General features: G+C 37.4%; 1 protein-coding gene across 1 annotated transcript in view; it reads right to left on the reverse strand.

Annotated features, from left to right (window-relative positions):
• Positions 1-12,379, reverse strand: part of vps9d1 (VPS9 domain containing 1) — a 28,608-nt gene extending 16,229 nt beyond the window's left edge. Inside the window, exons 1-9 of the mRNA XM_035664818.1 lie at positions 12,248-12,379; positions 9,887-9,959; positions 7,688-7,891; positions 7,350-7,515; positions 6,338-6,449; positions 2,670-2,732; positions 1,702-1,754; positions 490-577; positions 121-206 (exon numbers count right to left, since the gene is read on the reverse strand). Coding sequence (XP_035520711.1) covers positions 121-206; positions 490-577; positions 1,702-1,754; positions 2,670-2,732; positions 6,338-6,449; positions 7,350-7,515; positions 7,688-7,891; positions 9,887-9,959; positions 12,248-12,340 — 938 coding nt within the window. The 5' untranslated portion in view covers positions 12,341-12,379. The remainder of the gene's footprint in view (positions 1-120; positions 207-489; positions 578-1,701; positions 1,755-2,669; positions 2,733-6,337; positions 6,450-7,349; positions 7,516-7,687; positions 7,892-9,886; positions 9,960-12,247) is intronic.
• Positions 12,380-13,770: the final 1,391 nt, after the last annotated feature.

Below are 13,770 nucleotides of genomic sequence, written 5' to 3' on the forward strand. Positions count from 1 at the left end.
GTGGTGAAGACAACTCCCATGATCTCACGCTGCTTCACAATTACCTCAAACTTTGTCTTTTTGTTATTGTTTCAATTGAACTTAAACTGTATATAAAATGTTCATGTTGCAGTCAGTTACCTGAGCAGGTAGGAGACTAGACCTGACACTAATGTCATATCATCAAGATTCTTCCTCATGTTGGCTTTCCACAGTTTGGGCCAATCCTAAATAGACAAAAAAAAAGACTTATTGGCAACTATATCTTTAGTTTCATACAACAATGTTAGTTGATTCATTTTAATTTAACTGTTGAATGCCAAATCTGACAGTTCTCTTCGGATATAAGAAACAGCTACACATAGGCATAGAGTTGTATCCCTTCTAACATTTCATATAATTCAAGGTTCAAAGTAATTTACTGAATTACTCACATTACATTACATACATTGAATACTTGTTACTGCGTTTGCTTGTCAGACATATTTATAGGAATTACTCGCAACGTACATGGTCTTGCTCGTATTCCAGTACATTGGTATAGAGAATACGCTGCTCTTGCTCCTCCGTAGTCATTGCGCCAGAAGCTGCAAATCGCCTGTAATGACAAAAACCCAAAGAAAATATTTATGTCCAATTTTTGATCCATCACCCATTTCAGTTTATGAATGTGAAGAGAGAATTTATCTACAAATATTTACAAAATTACTGCACAGGTTAATTTGATTATTTTCTTTCCAAATTGGTCTACAGGTTATGGACATTCGCACCTATGACCACTGAGCTAAACACACAAATAACAGAGTGAGGACATGCAAAGTTGAATGCTATATCTCAGTGGTTCCCAACCTTTAAGGGACCCCTTTTCTATCATTGAGTAAACTGGTTCAGTGACATATTTTATGGATATTTCATATTATACAATTGTACAATGAACACAAACAGTGAACTCAGTAACTGCAGGAAAGTTTGTGTAAAAGGAGTGATTTGGATACATTTTGAGCAGTTAAGTCTGTTTAGGGAACTTTTTATACAATTCTCTGTATGATGTTTTTTTAAAGCACTTATACCTAATAGGCTTATTTTTTGATTTTTTGTTTTTCTTGTCCTTGACATTTGGCCATATTTGTTCTATTAGACAATTTACTCTACTTTACATTTCTTCACAGAAGTGAACGAAATGCTGAGATATAGGCTTACTGTGTAGGTTTTTTCACATGCCCTAAAATCAAGACTCGCCCAAGTAAAGTCTTATGTGGGAGACACAGACAATATTTTAGATATATTTATAAACTTTTCATTGAATTTACAGAAAATGTGCTATATCGTGATATCATTATCTTGATATGAGATCACCTATATTGGGATATGAGACACTGGAAGGAACTAACTTGAGACAGGGTACTTGAAAGAATAACTACTCTCAATTACTTCTATGAACTTTTAAAAACCAAACATACAGTTTGCAGCATTTGTACAATTACGCCAACTAAGCAAACATCAAAGTCTAAGTCAAGTTAGCCACATGTTAAGCTTGAATTGTTGTGGTAGTAGCAAAGTAAGTTCTGGATAGCGTTTCACAAGAAGCTTGTAGCTCTGTATTTGAGTATCATGTATTCCTGTAAAGAGGCATACTCCATACTTAACAGAAAGAAGGCAGTAGCTGAAAACAGAATAAAGTTTGAACCTAATTCAGTGTGTTGGTAGAGAACTGTGTTGTACCTGTTGGCCTCTTCCTGCAGTCTCAGTCTTCTTTCCTCCATCTTCCGCTGAAGCTAATGTTCCGACAAACATTAAGGAAACCTCACATGGGTCAGCTGTAAGTAATGATGTCTTTAGGTTCAATCAGGGAGATCACGAAAAACCAGCAAACACGAGCATCCCATTCTGTAAATATCAATATCCCACAGTCACATCTATCCTCCACTCCTCTGTAAAATATCCCAGCTTTAAGAAAAAGAAAAAAATGAAGAAAAATATTTTTTTGTAAACTTTTGAAGGGACAAAAGTTAGCGAACCCTGAGCTGCACTGTTTAAAAAAACAAGCAGGTAAATACAAATCAGGTGGCACAAAATTGCTGGCTAAATTAACCAATGAAATGAGAGCTCTTTAGGGGAAAACTGGGCAGCACTGATCAAACCAGGTCAGTTTAGTCTTACCAAAGTGAACCCATACAGGTCAATCAGCACTATATATTAAACAGTGTAGAACCACAGTGCCCCCTTGTGACCCTGTAGGACTGTTAACCAGGGAAATTTAGAAAGAGTAAGGAGTTACAGCAACCCAAAGCAACCTAAAGGTCTGTGTCATAAATCCACCTCACATGAGCCTCTCTTTTCTTCTGGACTGTTTCTAAGCAATGAACAATAAAACACTATTTTAAGAATGAATGCCCATTTCTGGTGATCTGGGAGCTAAAACTTATAAGTTGAATATCCGAGCAGCTCAACGGTCTCTTTACCTTTTAAATATTTGTTTACTTAGAGACTAATATATGCCATCTGTCCATACCTGCACACAGCTCAACACTCCCACGTAAGGATTTGGAAAGCTGGGAAAATGTTACCAATTAGGACAAATTGGGAATAAAGCATCACTCACTGCCTTAAATGATATTAAGAAAGCTATCCATCACCTGTCAAGCAACAAAGATGGAGACTTCTACAACCCAGTGAAAACGCAAGGATACAGCATCCTGTCTGGCTTTGGCTATGATGAGATTCTCCATCATCTGCCGCTGGAGGGAGAGCGTCTGCATTGGAAAAGAGGAGAGGAAATAATGTCAAGTGCATGCATGTATGCAATTAAATATGACAAAGGAAAAATATTTCGTAAAGTTGTATTAATATGCAAATTGTTTCTGTAGAGAAAAATCCAGTTAATTTTAGCACAAACAGGGCTGGAATTTAACTTTCTCGGCAGTTCCCGCCCACATACTGCGCTTAGAATAATTAAGTTAAATTTAAAGCCACAATGTCATGTCCCATCTCAATTACCATCTAAAATCTTTCAACAAAGTTAGTAAATTAAGCTTTATCTTAAAGCGAGACACTTTTACATTTTGGAATATTTTGCAGAAAGAAAACACCCAAAATACACAATTGTGTGTTTTATTGTCTATTTGCATATGCAGATTTCTCCTAAATTCAACAAAAGTTAGTTTTACATTATGCCTAATTTGCATATTTTAACATAAACTTTCAAAACACGTGTACATGTTCATGTTGACATCTATTAGTAAACTTTTCTTTTTTACCATATTCATCTGTAGTGTTTTACAAAATGCATACTCATATTCACAAATCTCCACTTCAGTAGCACTTACATACGCCAAACCTTCCAGTTATATTCTTCTCCAAAAGGGCTTTGTTCCAGTGTTGAAAACCCAGGATGAATATCCAAAGGCATAAAAGGTAGCATGCACACAATTTTCAAGGACAAAGTTGACTCAATTTTACCAATTTATTTTGGCCAAAAAAATGGATTTATTATGGCTGCTGACAGTGTTCTCTAATTTATGGAGTAATAAAAAGTGATCTCCAAAATTATTATGGAAGAATATATTAAGATAATTACTCTTTGACACAAACATTTTAAACCTGGCCTTATTCAATTACATTTATTTCCTAAAATGTAGGCAAATTAGCATTTTTAAGTAGATAATACCGGATTTGCACTGTTTTAAGAGAGAGTTTTCCCTCTCTGTGAGTGTGTATTTTTGGTGAAAAAGCCAAACTGTGACCGTAAAGCGTGTTCAAAACTGATTAAACCCTTTCCAAGAATCTAAATGATTTCCAAAACTGATTAAACCCTTTCCAAGAATTTCCAAGAAGAGTGCTTTACCCTTAGATGACAACACAAATGAACTGGAGAATACCACAGGCTCTTTCGGGAGCCTTTCAAATGCACTTTGGATCAATTTTATTTTAAAATTTAGGAGACACTGGAAGAAACTAACTTGACACAAGGTATATGAAACAATAACCACTCTAAATTAAGGGATTCTTTTTATTTTTAGTAAATATTTCCTAATCGAAATATTTAAAGAGATAGATTTCAGAAAACATGCAATACATACATACAAACATACAAAAAATATAATCTCAATGTAAGTAATAAACTCTTCTATCTATCTATTATTATTTTATCCTTTACCCCAGTAGGGTCTCACACAGTAACTGGAAAGAACCCACCACCACGTTACAACCTGCAATGCAACTGCAACACCAAAAAGACTAAATTACACCTTAACCATCACAACAAGGAACTCAATACTGTATTGTCTGTAGTGAGATCTGCTAGAGTAACGTTAGTCTGCGTCATCAAGGACGTTTCCAACCTTGCAGACTCCATTTACTGAACCAACACGAACGGTCGAGTACCGCTCACCCCGTCAGGTCAAGCTGTAGTCTTTAAATTTAATATTTCATTAAATGAAAAGATGCAAACTATGCCGAACAGCTCGTGGCCTTAATGAATCTTGATGTGAGGACTTAAATTAACGTTAGTACTCAACAATTTTGGGGGACAGTTAGAAAAGCAATCATTTCAAAGTATTTTTAAAGGACTTCAGTGAGACGTGTTAATTAGCTAGCAAGACTTTACCTTTACAAACGCCTTTAGCTTTCTCCAGTAAGCACGGATCTCCACTTGACGCCGAAACATTTTCCGCATCTGAATGATGAGTTGACATGAATTTAAAAATCTCCAGATGAATACAAAATTGATGTCGGAATTAAAATAAGTTTATCAAGCGTTGCAATTAAGAGCGCTTTAATAATTAAATGTTTGGTCTCTCGTTTACCATCATGTTTTTTTGACTGGAGATTTCACCAAAGGGATGAAGCCGAGGAGGCGAAAGTTGGGCTTTTTAGCTGAGAACCTATCTAGCCTTACACAACTCCTGCGGTAGAGAGAATAGATCCGCACACAGCCCACTCCCACTCCCACTCCCGCTGCCCTCGGCTGCTCAAAAAGAGCGGCAAGCTAGCCGACGTACATACAAGCCGGAAGGGACACGAGACATTCACAATAAAAGCACACACGAGGTCGCTTAAAAATGCTGACACCCTTTTGAAAAAACATGCATCAAATAAACGTGTAGGCAGTATGGAGACGGAAAAAAATACATGGGGGAGAAAAAAAATACATTTGCGTTCCCCTGAGAAAATATTTTGAGTGTAAAAGAGTCTTCTTCTGGGCAAAAGTCAAGGGTCAAAACATGTCCGGGTCATTGCTTCAAGTGTGTTCTTGTTTAGGAAAGAGCACAAAGGCAGTAGTTGTAGGCTGACACAAAAAGAGCACCCAGGACAGACAGGGTGCAGTTTTATTGTATTCATGTATTTTATTTCCTCCTCCATGTCCCCTAAGGGACTACATAAGGCTGAGTGTAGTGCTTCCTAAGAATGAGAAGAGTTTAACTATTCATGTAAGTAAGGTCTTAATGGTTAATTTACAGAGTAATATATTAACTTCCACTGCTCACTTTTAAGGCAAAGTGTACAACTGTTGATTTGTGCAGATGGCCAGTAAGTCCTTGAATGGTATAATTATGATGGTTTCAGTTAAGAGCAGTGGCCTAAATGTGTATTTGTAGACTACATACACATTCAGTCTCTCCACCATTGTCTGCCACACTGTGGCTGGATTTCCTTTTTTACATAATACATGCTTAAGGTAAGACTCCATTATATAAGTATGTTTAATGCGTCTTCTCTATTTCTGATAAAAGCCATGAACGTGCATTTATCTCAATTAGTTAAACCTGGCTTCACGTAGTTGCACCTCCTCAGCCTGGCTTGGCCTACATGAAACGTATAAAACCAGGACTAGACTAGACTAGACTAGACTAGACTAGGTCAAGCCTCACTTTTTCAGTTATCCTGGATTCTAAATTCGGCTTTTGTGAAAAACCCACTGATCCGCAAATATCGGCTTAGACAAACTCTACTAATTTGGTCCTCTTATTCATACATACAGGCCTCATTTTGTTTTGAAATGTTTTCCTAAGATTTGTAATTTGTGCTGCTGTGTCTGAAAGCGCTGCTCACAGCACAGGTCCCCCAAAATGTCACAGTATTTCACACACAGCTTATGGGTATATATCAGGTAGGGAAAAAATTAGGAAGAGGTCATACCAGAAGCAAAATATGGCTGATTTCTGTGTGCCATTAAACAAACTGCAACTTGGACCATAATGCATCATGTAATGAACTCATCTTCCAGTTTGTCTGCTGGTCCAGTCTCGAGAAGGTAATGTTGTTAAAAAAATGGGACACATATTGCTACAAGTCAGCTTTTAGTGGGCCTTTAGCTCAAGTCAACAACACAAATACACGCACACACTCATTCACATACCAAAGATGTCTTCTGGTAGGCCTGACCAGGTGTGAGCCTTGCCAGACGAGCTTCATAATTGGCTTTCAACTTCTGGTTTAAACGTGATGCTTCTTCAATGGGTGTCAGCTCCCTGGGACACACACACAAAATACAAACAAGCAACATGTCCCTTGTCAATGTGGCGGGGCAGCATGACATTGTTATTATTTTGAGTAAAACATTTTTAGAAAAAGCTCACACAAGCACCAATGAAACTGACATATGGTAACGACAAGGTTCTGTGAGTCAAATCAAATAATTAGGGATATTTTTTGTCACTTTAGACTTGTAAAGACTTGTAAAAACTATCCTCAGGCATTAAGAGAACTGAGTGCGAAGATGAGAAGGAGCAACATTTTTTTAAACCTGGTAAACAGTGGTGTCTGGAGAAGTGGGTGTACTAATTAATAACCCCAGTTTTATTTTTAAGCGTCCTGTCCAGCAAAGGATAGACGCTGTGTGTTACAGACAGTCACATGTAACACTGCATATTTAGCTCACCCGAAAATGGACCAGTAGTTTTGGCACTGTCACTTAACCTCTGCTGCTTAGCTTAAGGGTGTATGGATTATAATGAAACATTAACACAGAAGAGGAGCAGATTGAGCAATCATTACTGGCCCACAGACGGTTGAGAAAACTACATAATTAAACATTTAGAGTGAAGTATTCCGATAAAAAAAAATTCATGTCAGAATTATCCTGGCCAAAATAATTATAGAAACACATATTTACTGAATCACAGATAGACACCACATCTCCTTATATTTCCAAGCGCAGGTCTAAAATTCAGATAAGTGATTTGAAGACATTAAAGAGTGTAAGAATCTGTTTGACCTGGTTGGACGGTTTCAAACATTGTGCTCGTCAGTGGAAGCTATAAGTGACTGGTTCTTAGAAATCTGTTATCTCTGCTATGTTGTTCACTTAAGTGGATGTCTGTCATTGATTGGAGCAATATTTGCCCTCCTTGATAAAAACTGGCCCCTACTTTTTGCTTGTGTCCTGTGACTCCACTGTTTGTAGTCTCTGGAAGATTTCGGGAGGCAGAAAAGGAGAGAGCTCCCCGCCACCTTCTGACATTACCCTGCGGTGACCGGTCTTTGTCGGGCTGGTTGCTTTACGCCCTGTGTCAACAGGAATATCAGATGGAGGGACTGTGACAGCAAAGGGGAAAAAGAGCAGTGATTGGCTTACAGGACAAAAATCATGTGGCTACACACATTGGCTGATTTGGATTTGTGACCCCTAGGGCAGGCTCCAAGTTAGCAGTGATTGAATGGTATATTAATAAAAGAGATGCTTCTGATTGGAAGGGGGTGTATTCACCAGTGCTCGCAGCAGTGGTGACTGGGAGGGCAGGAGTCTGATGGGGTTCTGATTGGCCAGGTGAACAGGAAGAGGAAGCGGAGACGGAGGCAGAGAGGTCGGGTGGGTCAGCGCTCTTCCCTATAAACGACTTGGCTCGCTCCAGACACTGCTCAGCCAGCCTCAACATCCGCTCCACCTCCACCGCCACTATCTCCCTCTCCTCTGAGGCCCGGACGGAAAGAAACAGAAGACAGAGAGTTTAAGATTAATCTAATGCAGGCCTGCTATATAAAGGTCATCACATGGCATTTGAGATCTGATTCAATTTTGTGCTAACAATCAACTACTGTATTCAAACTGATTAGCTCAAGTCTGGTTAAAATGATTAGCTCTGTTAGAAGGGGGTGCTGCTTGTGTTTTGGACTGAAGCCTGGACTGGTCCAACCCACCAATCCACTGACTTCTACATGTTCAAACCCTAGAGGCTTTTCTCATGCTTTATAAATATCTCATTAGCCTCATCTGAGATCCTCATCGTGGTCCAGAAGAGAACTGACTGTGCACAAATCTTAATATCACAACATGCAGGTTGATTAAAGATACCCCCAGCCGTAAATACAGCATATAGAAATCTGCAATATATCAAATGAGCATTTCATTATATGTATATAGGGATACAGTTTTTATAAAAATAACTTTTTGTCATTATTGCTGAAATGTTCACTGTGTTCTGACAGTTGTATAAAATCAGCTTTCTTTGGCTCCTCCTAGTGCTCCTGATGGCATTTGCAAGAATCCACCAGGCCTGAACGAAAACAACCAAATCAGATTGAGAAAGATAGAAAGACACTTGGGGTTGGAGGCTTGAAGATAGTTGATTGTTGAGTCTCATTCCCAGAGTCTCAAAGTTCCGCCAGTATTTGACAACCTAGTAATGACACTCAACAATCACTTCTCTTTCTCGGCTCTTACTGGTTGTTTATATTTCAGCTGTGGTGGATTTTTGTAAATACCATTAGGAGCACTAGGAGGAGCCAGAGAAAACTGATTGTTTCACAGATTATCTGTCTTATCTGTTGGCACTAGAGGGTAGAAGGAGAAGAATTCTTGATGCTGCTTTAATGCTACGGTTAGCCTCTATTGTAACATAGTTCCAATTTAATTAAATGTGAATTTGTGAAGAAAAGGGCAACAAGTACAAAAAGATCAATAGGATATAAGGAATAGGACCCACAGCACAGCATTAATGCAGATGATATCAGGTGCCTACAGTGTCTGTCTGACCACATTATACTGGAGAACATACACCAATCAGCCATAACATTATGAGCACTGACTGAAGTGAATAACACTGATTATTTGGTTATTATGGCACTGGTCAGTGGGTGGGATATATCAGGCAGCAGAAGTAAGGAAAAGAACCGGAGACAGGGTCATGGGGGTCCAAGGCTCACTGATGCACATGGGGAGTGAAGGCTGACCCGTGTGGTCCGATCCAACAGATAAAGAGGAGCTAGCTGTATTCTCAACTGCGTTAATGCTGGTTCTGATAGAAAGGTGTCAGAACACACAGTGCATCACAGTTTGTTGGTATGGGGCTGCAGAACATTCTGACCACCAGGGTGCCCAGGTGCTCACAATGTTATGGCTGATCGGTGTATACAGTCTCTAAAGACTGTAATTAATTGTCCTTTGATAGAAATTTGCTTTGGTGAGCTAAAATAAAATAAAATAAAAATCCTCAGGACTTAAAGGCATGAAATCAGCACGCTGTTATGACAGACAATTTAAAACGGGGCTACTTATCCACTGATGACCAATGTCAGCTATAACATTGAGCCAAGCTGCAACCTCTATGGCTGGCAAATGAGGCCTAGAAATGCCACAAACGGCAGTTCCTTAAACGGCCACTAGAGGCTGGCTCCAGCAGTGAGTCAATCTCTATAAGCCCCCATATTAAAATACTTTACAGCAGAAATAAACATGCTTACAGCCTGGTACAAACAATGGTTTGTATAGCTAATTTCCCTGTTCATGACAACTGCACTTACCCTTTAAGTTATATTAAGGCTTAAAGTTAAACCATAGCATAACCACCCACTCTCCATCTCTTTTCCCATTTTTGGATTAGCCAGGAGCCGTGGAGTCAGGACTGCCAAGATGGTGATGCCTGTACATTCATTTATCATCAATCATGTGTCACTACATATATCTTACTTTGTGACCCAGCTTCTTCCAAAAGTGCATGTGATATGAAGTTGATAGTCCGGAGATATTCACAGTAAGCTTCCTGCAGAAAGAGCACAAGCATGTAGTATCTTATTATTGTTATGGTATACAGTAAAACATAATAATATATTATAACTACTGCTGATCAGGGAACATGGCAATACAGCAGTAACAAGTCAGTCACAATGTTCTTGCACCATACGGTGCTGTGATGCTATTCTTAAAGTCCACCATATATGTGTTGTGTTATGTGTTGCCTGTTGGATCGTCTCAATGCCAAATTTTATAAATACACTCAGATGATTATATATGGCCAATATTTTATAAGCCAGACCTTAACACCAGACCTCATTTTGATGACTAGTCACTATTATTTGAGGAAACAGTCATGACTTTACTTGTTTTTCCAGTTCCTTATTTACTTTTCTGTATTTGCAAGTCACTACAAGTGCAGGAACCTATTTTAAACTAAGGCACTTTAAAGCTCACTGATAGACTGGCAACCTCTCCAGGGTGTACACCGCCTCTTGTCTTACCCATAATGGGATATACCCCAGCCCCCCTACAACCAGGAACAGGATAAGTGTGTATGATGGATGGAGAGTCATTGTTTCACTGTACTAGTCCAACAAAAAAAAATCCAGAAGTTACTACTGTAAATTGTAGTGAAAAGTAACTACTATATTTAATCAAGACTACTCTTTAAAGGAAACTGTTAACTACAGTATTACTACTATTTCACTATTACTAATAACTCCCTAATAAATAGTGGTTATGGAATTTTAATAAACTTTTGATTCAATATCAAAATAAACAAACAAAAGTTTTATAGTTACTAGACTCATTTTAATAGTACTATTCACATACACTATATCTACCACAAAAAACAAATCACAAAACAGGTCTGTTTTTTTTTTGTCTGATCGGTGTGTTGACTGTGTTTACCATACTATTTCATGTCAAAATGACTCCTGTGAAAAAGGTTTATAGGTTTATAGTAACAAGTCATAGCTGAACATACAATTAGCTATTGTTGCGAAATTTGACTAAATTTGCTGAAAATGCAACAAGAAGATAGCAATGGGGCCAAAATTCTAAAGTCAAATGTCCTAATTGACTTCATATCTTAATAACTAATTAATAACATACATTACAATCTTCTGTGAAGACATGATAGTGATGATACAAATGTAGTGTAATGTTTGAGTTTATTGCGTCAAGTTATCAAGTCCAAAATAAGCTAATTGTTTATTAGTTTCTAGTTATAGTATGAAAAATGACAAAGTGCTCATGCTTTCCCTTACAAAAATGATCTATAGCATTACTATAGTATAGTATAAGAACTGTATAATGTTTTTTCTGTAGTGCTGTTTTATTAGCTACAGTAGCCCTGTAATATTTTATTAGTAATACTATGTATCTAGATCATTTCTAGATTCCTATACATTCTAAATAGTATTAATATTGTATATTATATAGTGTTTCTGTAGTTGTTTTTTGAACGTACTATAGAACATTCCTATAGTAATATTATGATGATGTTTTAGTAAATGTGTAGTATTAAAATAGTAACTTTTAGTCGGAAGAAGATAGATTAGATAGAAAGATTATAGAACACACTATAGTAATACTATATAAAAAATATATTCTAACTATAGTAAATATAGTGTAACTATAGTAAAACCATATAAATGCTACAGGAATGACAACAGCGATAACTAAAACTCATACACTCAACAGTTTGCATCAATCCTTCTGAGTTATGACAACTTCTAATGAAATTAAAATGAGCATTTTTTAATTACCACTTACCTAATAACTGCCAGCATAAACACGTTTTTAAGTTGATGAGGCTACTCATAAAATCAACTTGTTCCAATTAGTGTTTTCCACATTATTTATGTAAACACAACTCATCAAAATAATGTTTGCAACTTCAAAGGTTTATCTAAATCAATAAACTGAAGTTTTGTCTTGCAACCATGCATTTATTTGATATATTTGTATGTGATTTATTTGTTATACTATACTGTTTTTTTAAGGGTTTGGGATAACAAGCTGTTACTTCTACAAGTACAACGTTATTAGTGACAGGACAACAGTGAGTAGTCAATGAAGAAAAAGTTCGTATTAACGACAGGTGCCATTTGTAGAATAAAGCGTTGAAAGGCTTGAAGGTGTGCAGCCCTGAACCCCAGCAGGTGACTGTATTACATGTAAACAACATAACGTTACTCAAGTGACAGTTTAGCTAGCTAACCCCCCCCTTCTGTTTACAGCCCCACAGACTGCTTCCCGAAGGGCTTAACCTTCGTCGTGTCGCTGCAGTCCGGCTGTGGAGCTCACTACCTTGTGTTTGTTCCCTCCGTCCAGCTGTATTGCTACTTTAGCCATTTTCATGGCATTCTGAAGAGGCTTCGGTCCGCTGTCAGCCGTAGCCATGGTTAGTCCCGGATCCTCCTCTTCTTCTGTCCCCTCTTCTCCTCTTCTTCTTTCAGTCTAGATTGTAAACACATTTCAAAGGTGTACACTGCCTCCTACTGTACAGGACTGGTAGGGGCAAGGCACTGATTCAGTGGTTCCCAACTTTCTCGATCACTGAGTAATCTGACTAATTGACATATTTTATGGATGTTTCATATTATATTAAATGTATAACACTAACATTAAAGGACAACTGATCAACTGTACAATAAACCCAAACAGTCAACACAGCTTGAAGTTTATGAGAGTTTTAGAGGAATTTTGAGCACATTACTTCCTGTAACTATTGATCAGAGAGAAGTTGTCCTGATATTTTTAGGAACTTTTAATACAATTATCTGTCTGTATTATGTATTTTTTTAAAATAATGTTTTAACAATCATACATACTTAATGGGTTTCTTTTTTGACAGATTCTGTCTCTTCTTCTCATTGTTCTAAAGCAGGATTCTATATCAGAGAGTGAAAGCTCTGTGAATATAGCACGTGTTCAGGTCTTCAAAGTTTAGATCTTAAATAATAATATAAACTTATACAAAATACAATTTTATTTAGTTTTCTTCCCATAAATGAACCAAATGCTGAGATATAGACCTACAGTCTATATATTTTTTTGTTTTCTTAAAACACTCAAAATCAAGAAGGCCTTGCAACCCCCCGTGAAGCTTTGGCAACCCAGGGCAAACAGTATGTAGGCTCTTTATAGAGTCCTTCCTGCAGCAGCCCTGGTTTGATTCCAACCTGCGACCCTCTGCTGCATGTTGTCCCCCTTCTCTCTCTACCCCCTTCTATCCTCAAATAAAGGCATAAAAAGCCCCAAAAATATTTTTTTAAACTTTGGCGACCCCTTAACTCCAGGTTGGCAACCACTGCACTGATACATCCAAATATTGAAGTAAACACAGATAAGATGGTCAGTGTACTTTACGGCCAACAGATTTTTGTTTTGAAATAAGAAATGCAAAATCATTTAAAAGGGAAAGAAAAGGGAAAAGCAAAACCTGTCAAGACTGACTAGCTGAGCACATCTGTGAGCTCAATGCTTTTTATACATAAAAGGCTGCCTTCATTGGAAAACACCCACCTATCATCATTGCTTATCTACATATGACAAAAATACCAAAGAAAATAATAAATTATTCATTTAATTGAATATTTTTTTAATATTTTATATAAAATACACATATTTTGTCAAAGGTTGCTGCTGACTATTAACAAAAAAGAGAAAACCATAATTGAGATAGGTTTGCCTTTTCAAGGGCATTTATAGCAGTATTTCTGAGGAGACAACAAATTTGCATTAATTATAAAATAATAAAGTATAAATAAAGTGGTCAGTATGGTCGTTTCATAGATACTCATGAACTAATCATTACCTAATGATTCATT

The sequence above is a fragment of the Morone saxatilis genome, unplaced genomic scaffold, assembly GCF_004916995.1.
Source record: "Morone saxatilis isolate NCDOM2014 unplaced genomic scaffold, NCSU_SB_2.0 Contig2, whole genome shotgun sequence".
Classification (NCBI taxonomy): Eukaryota; Metazoa; Chordata; class Actinopteri; family Moronidae; genus Morone; species Morone saxatilis.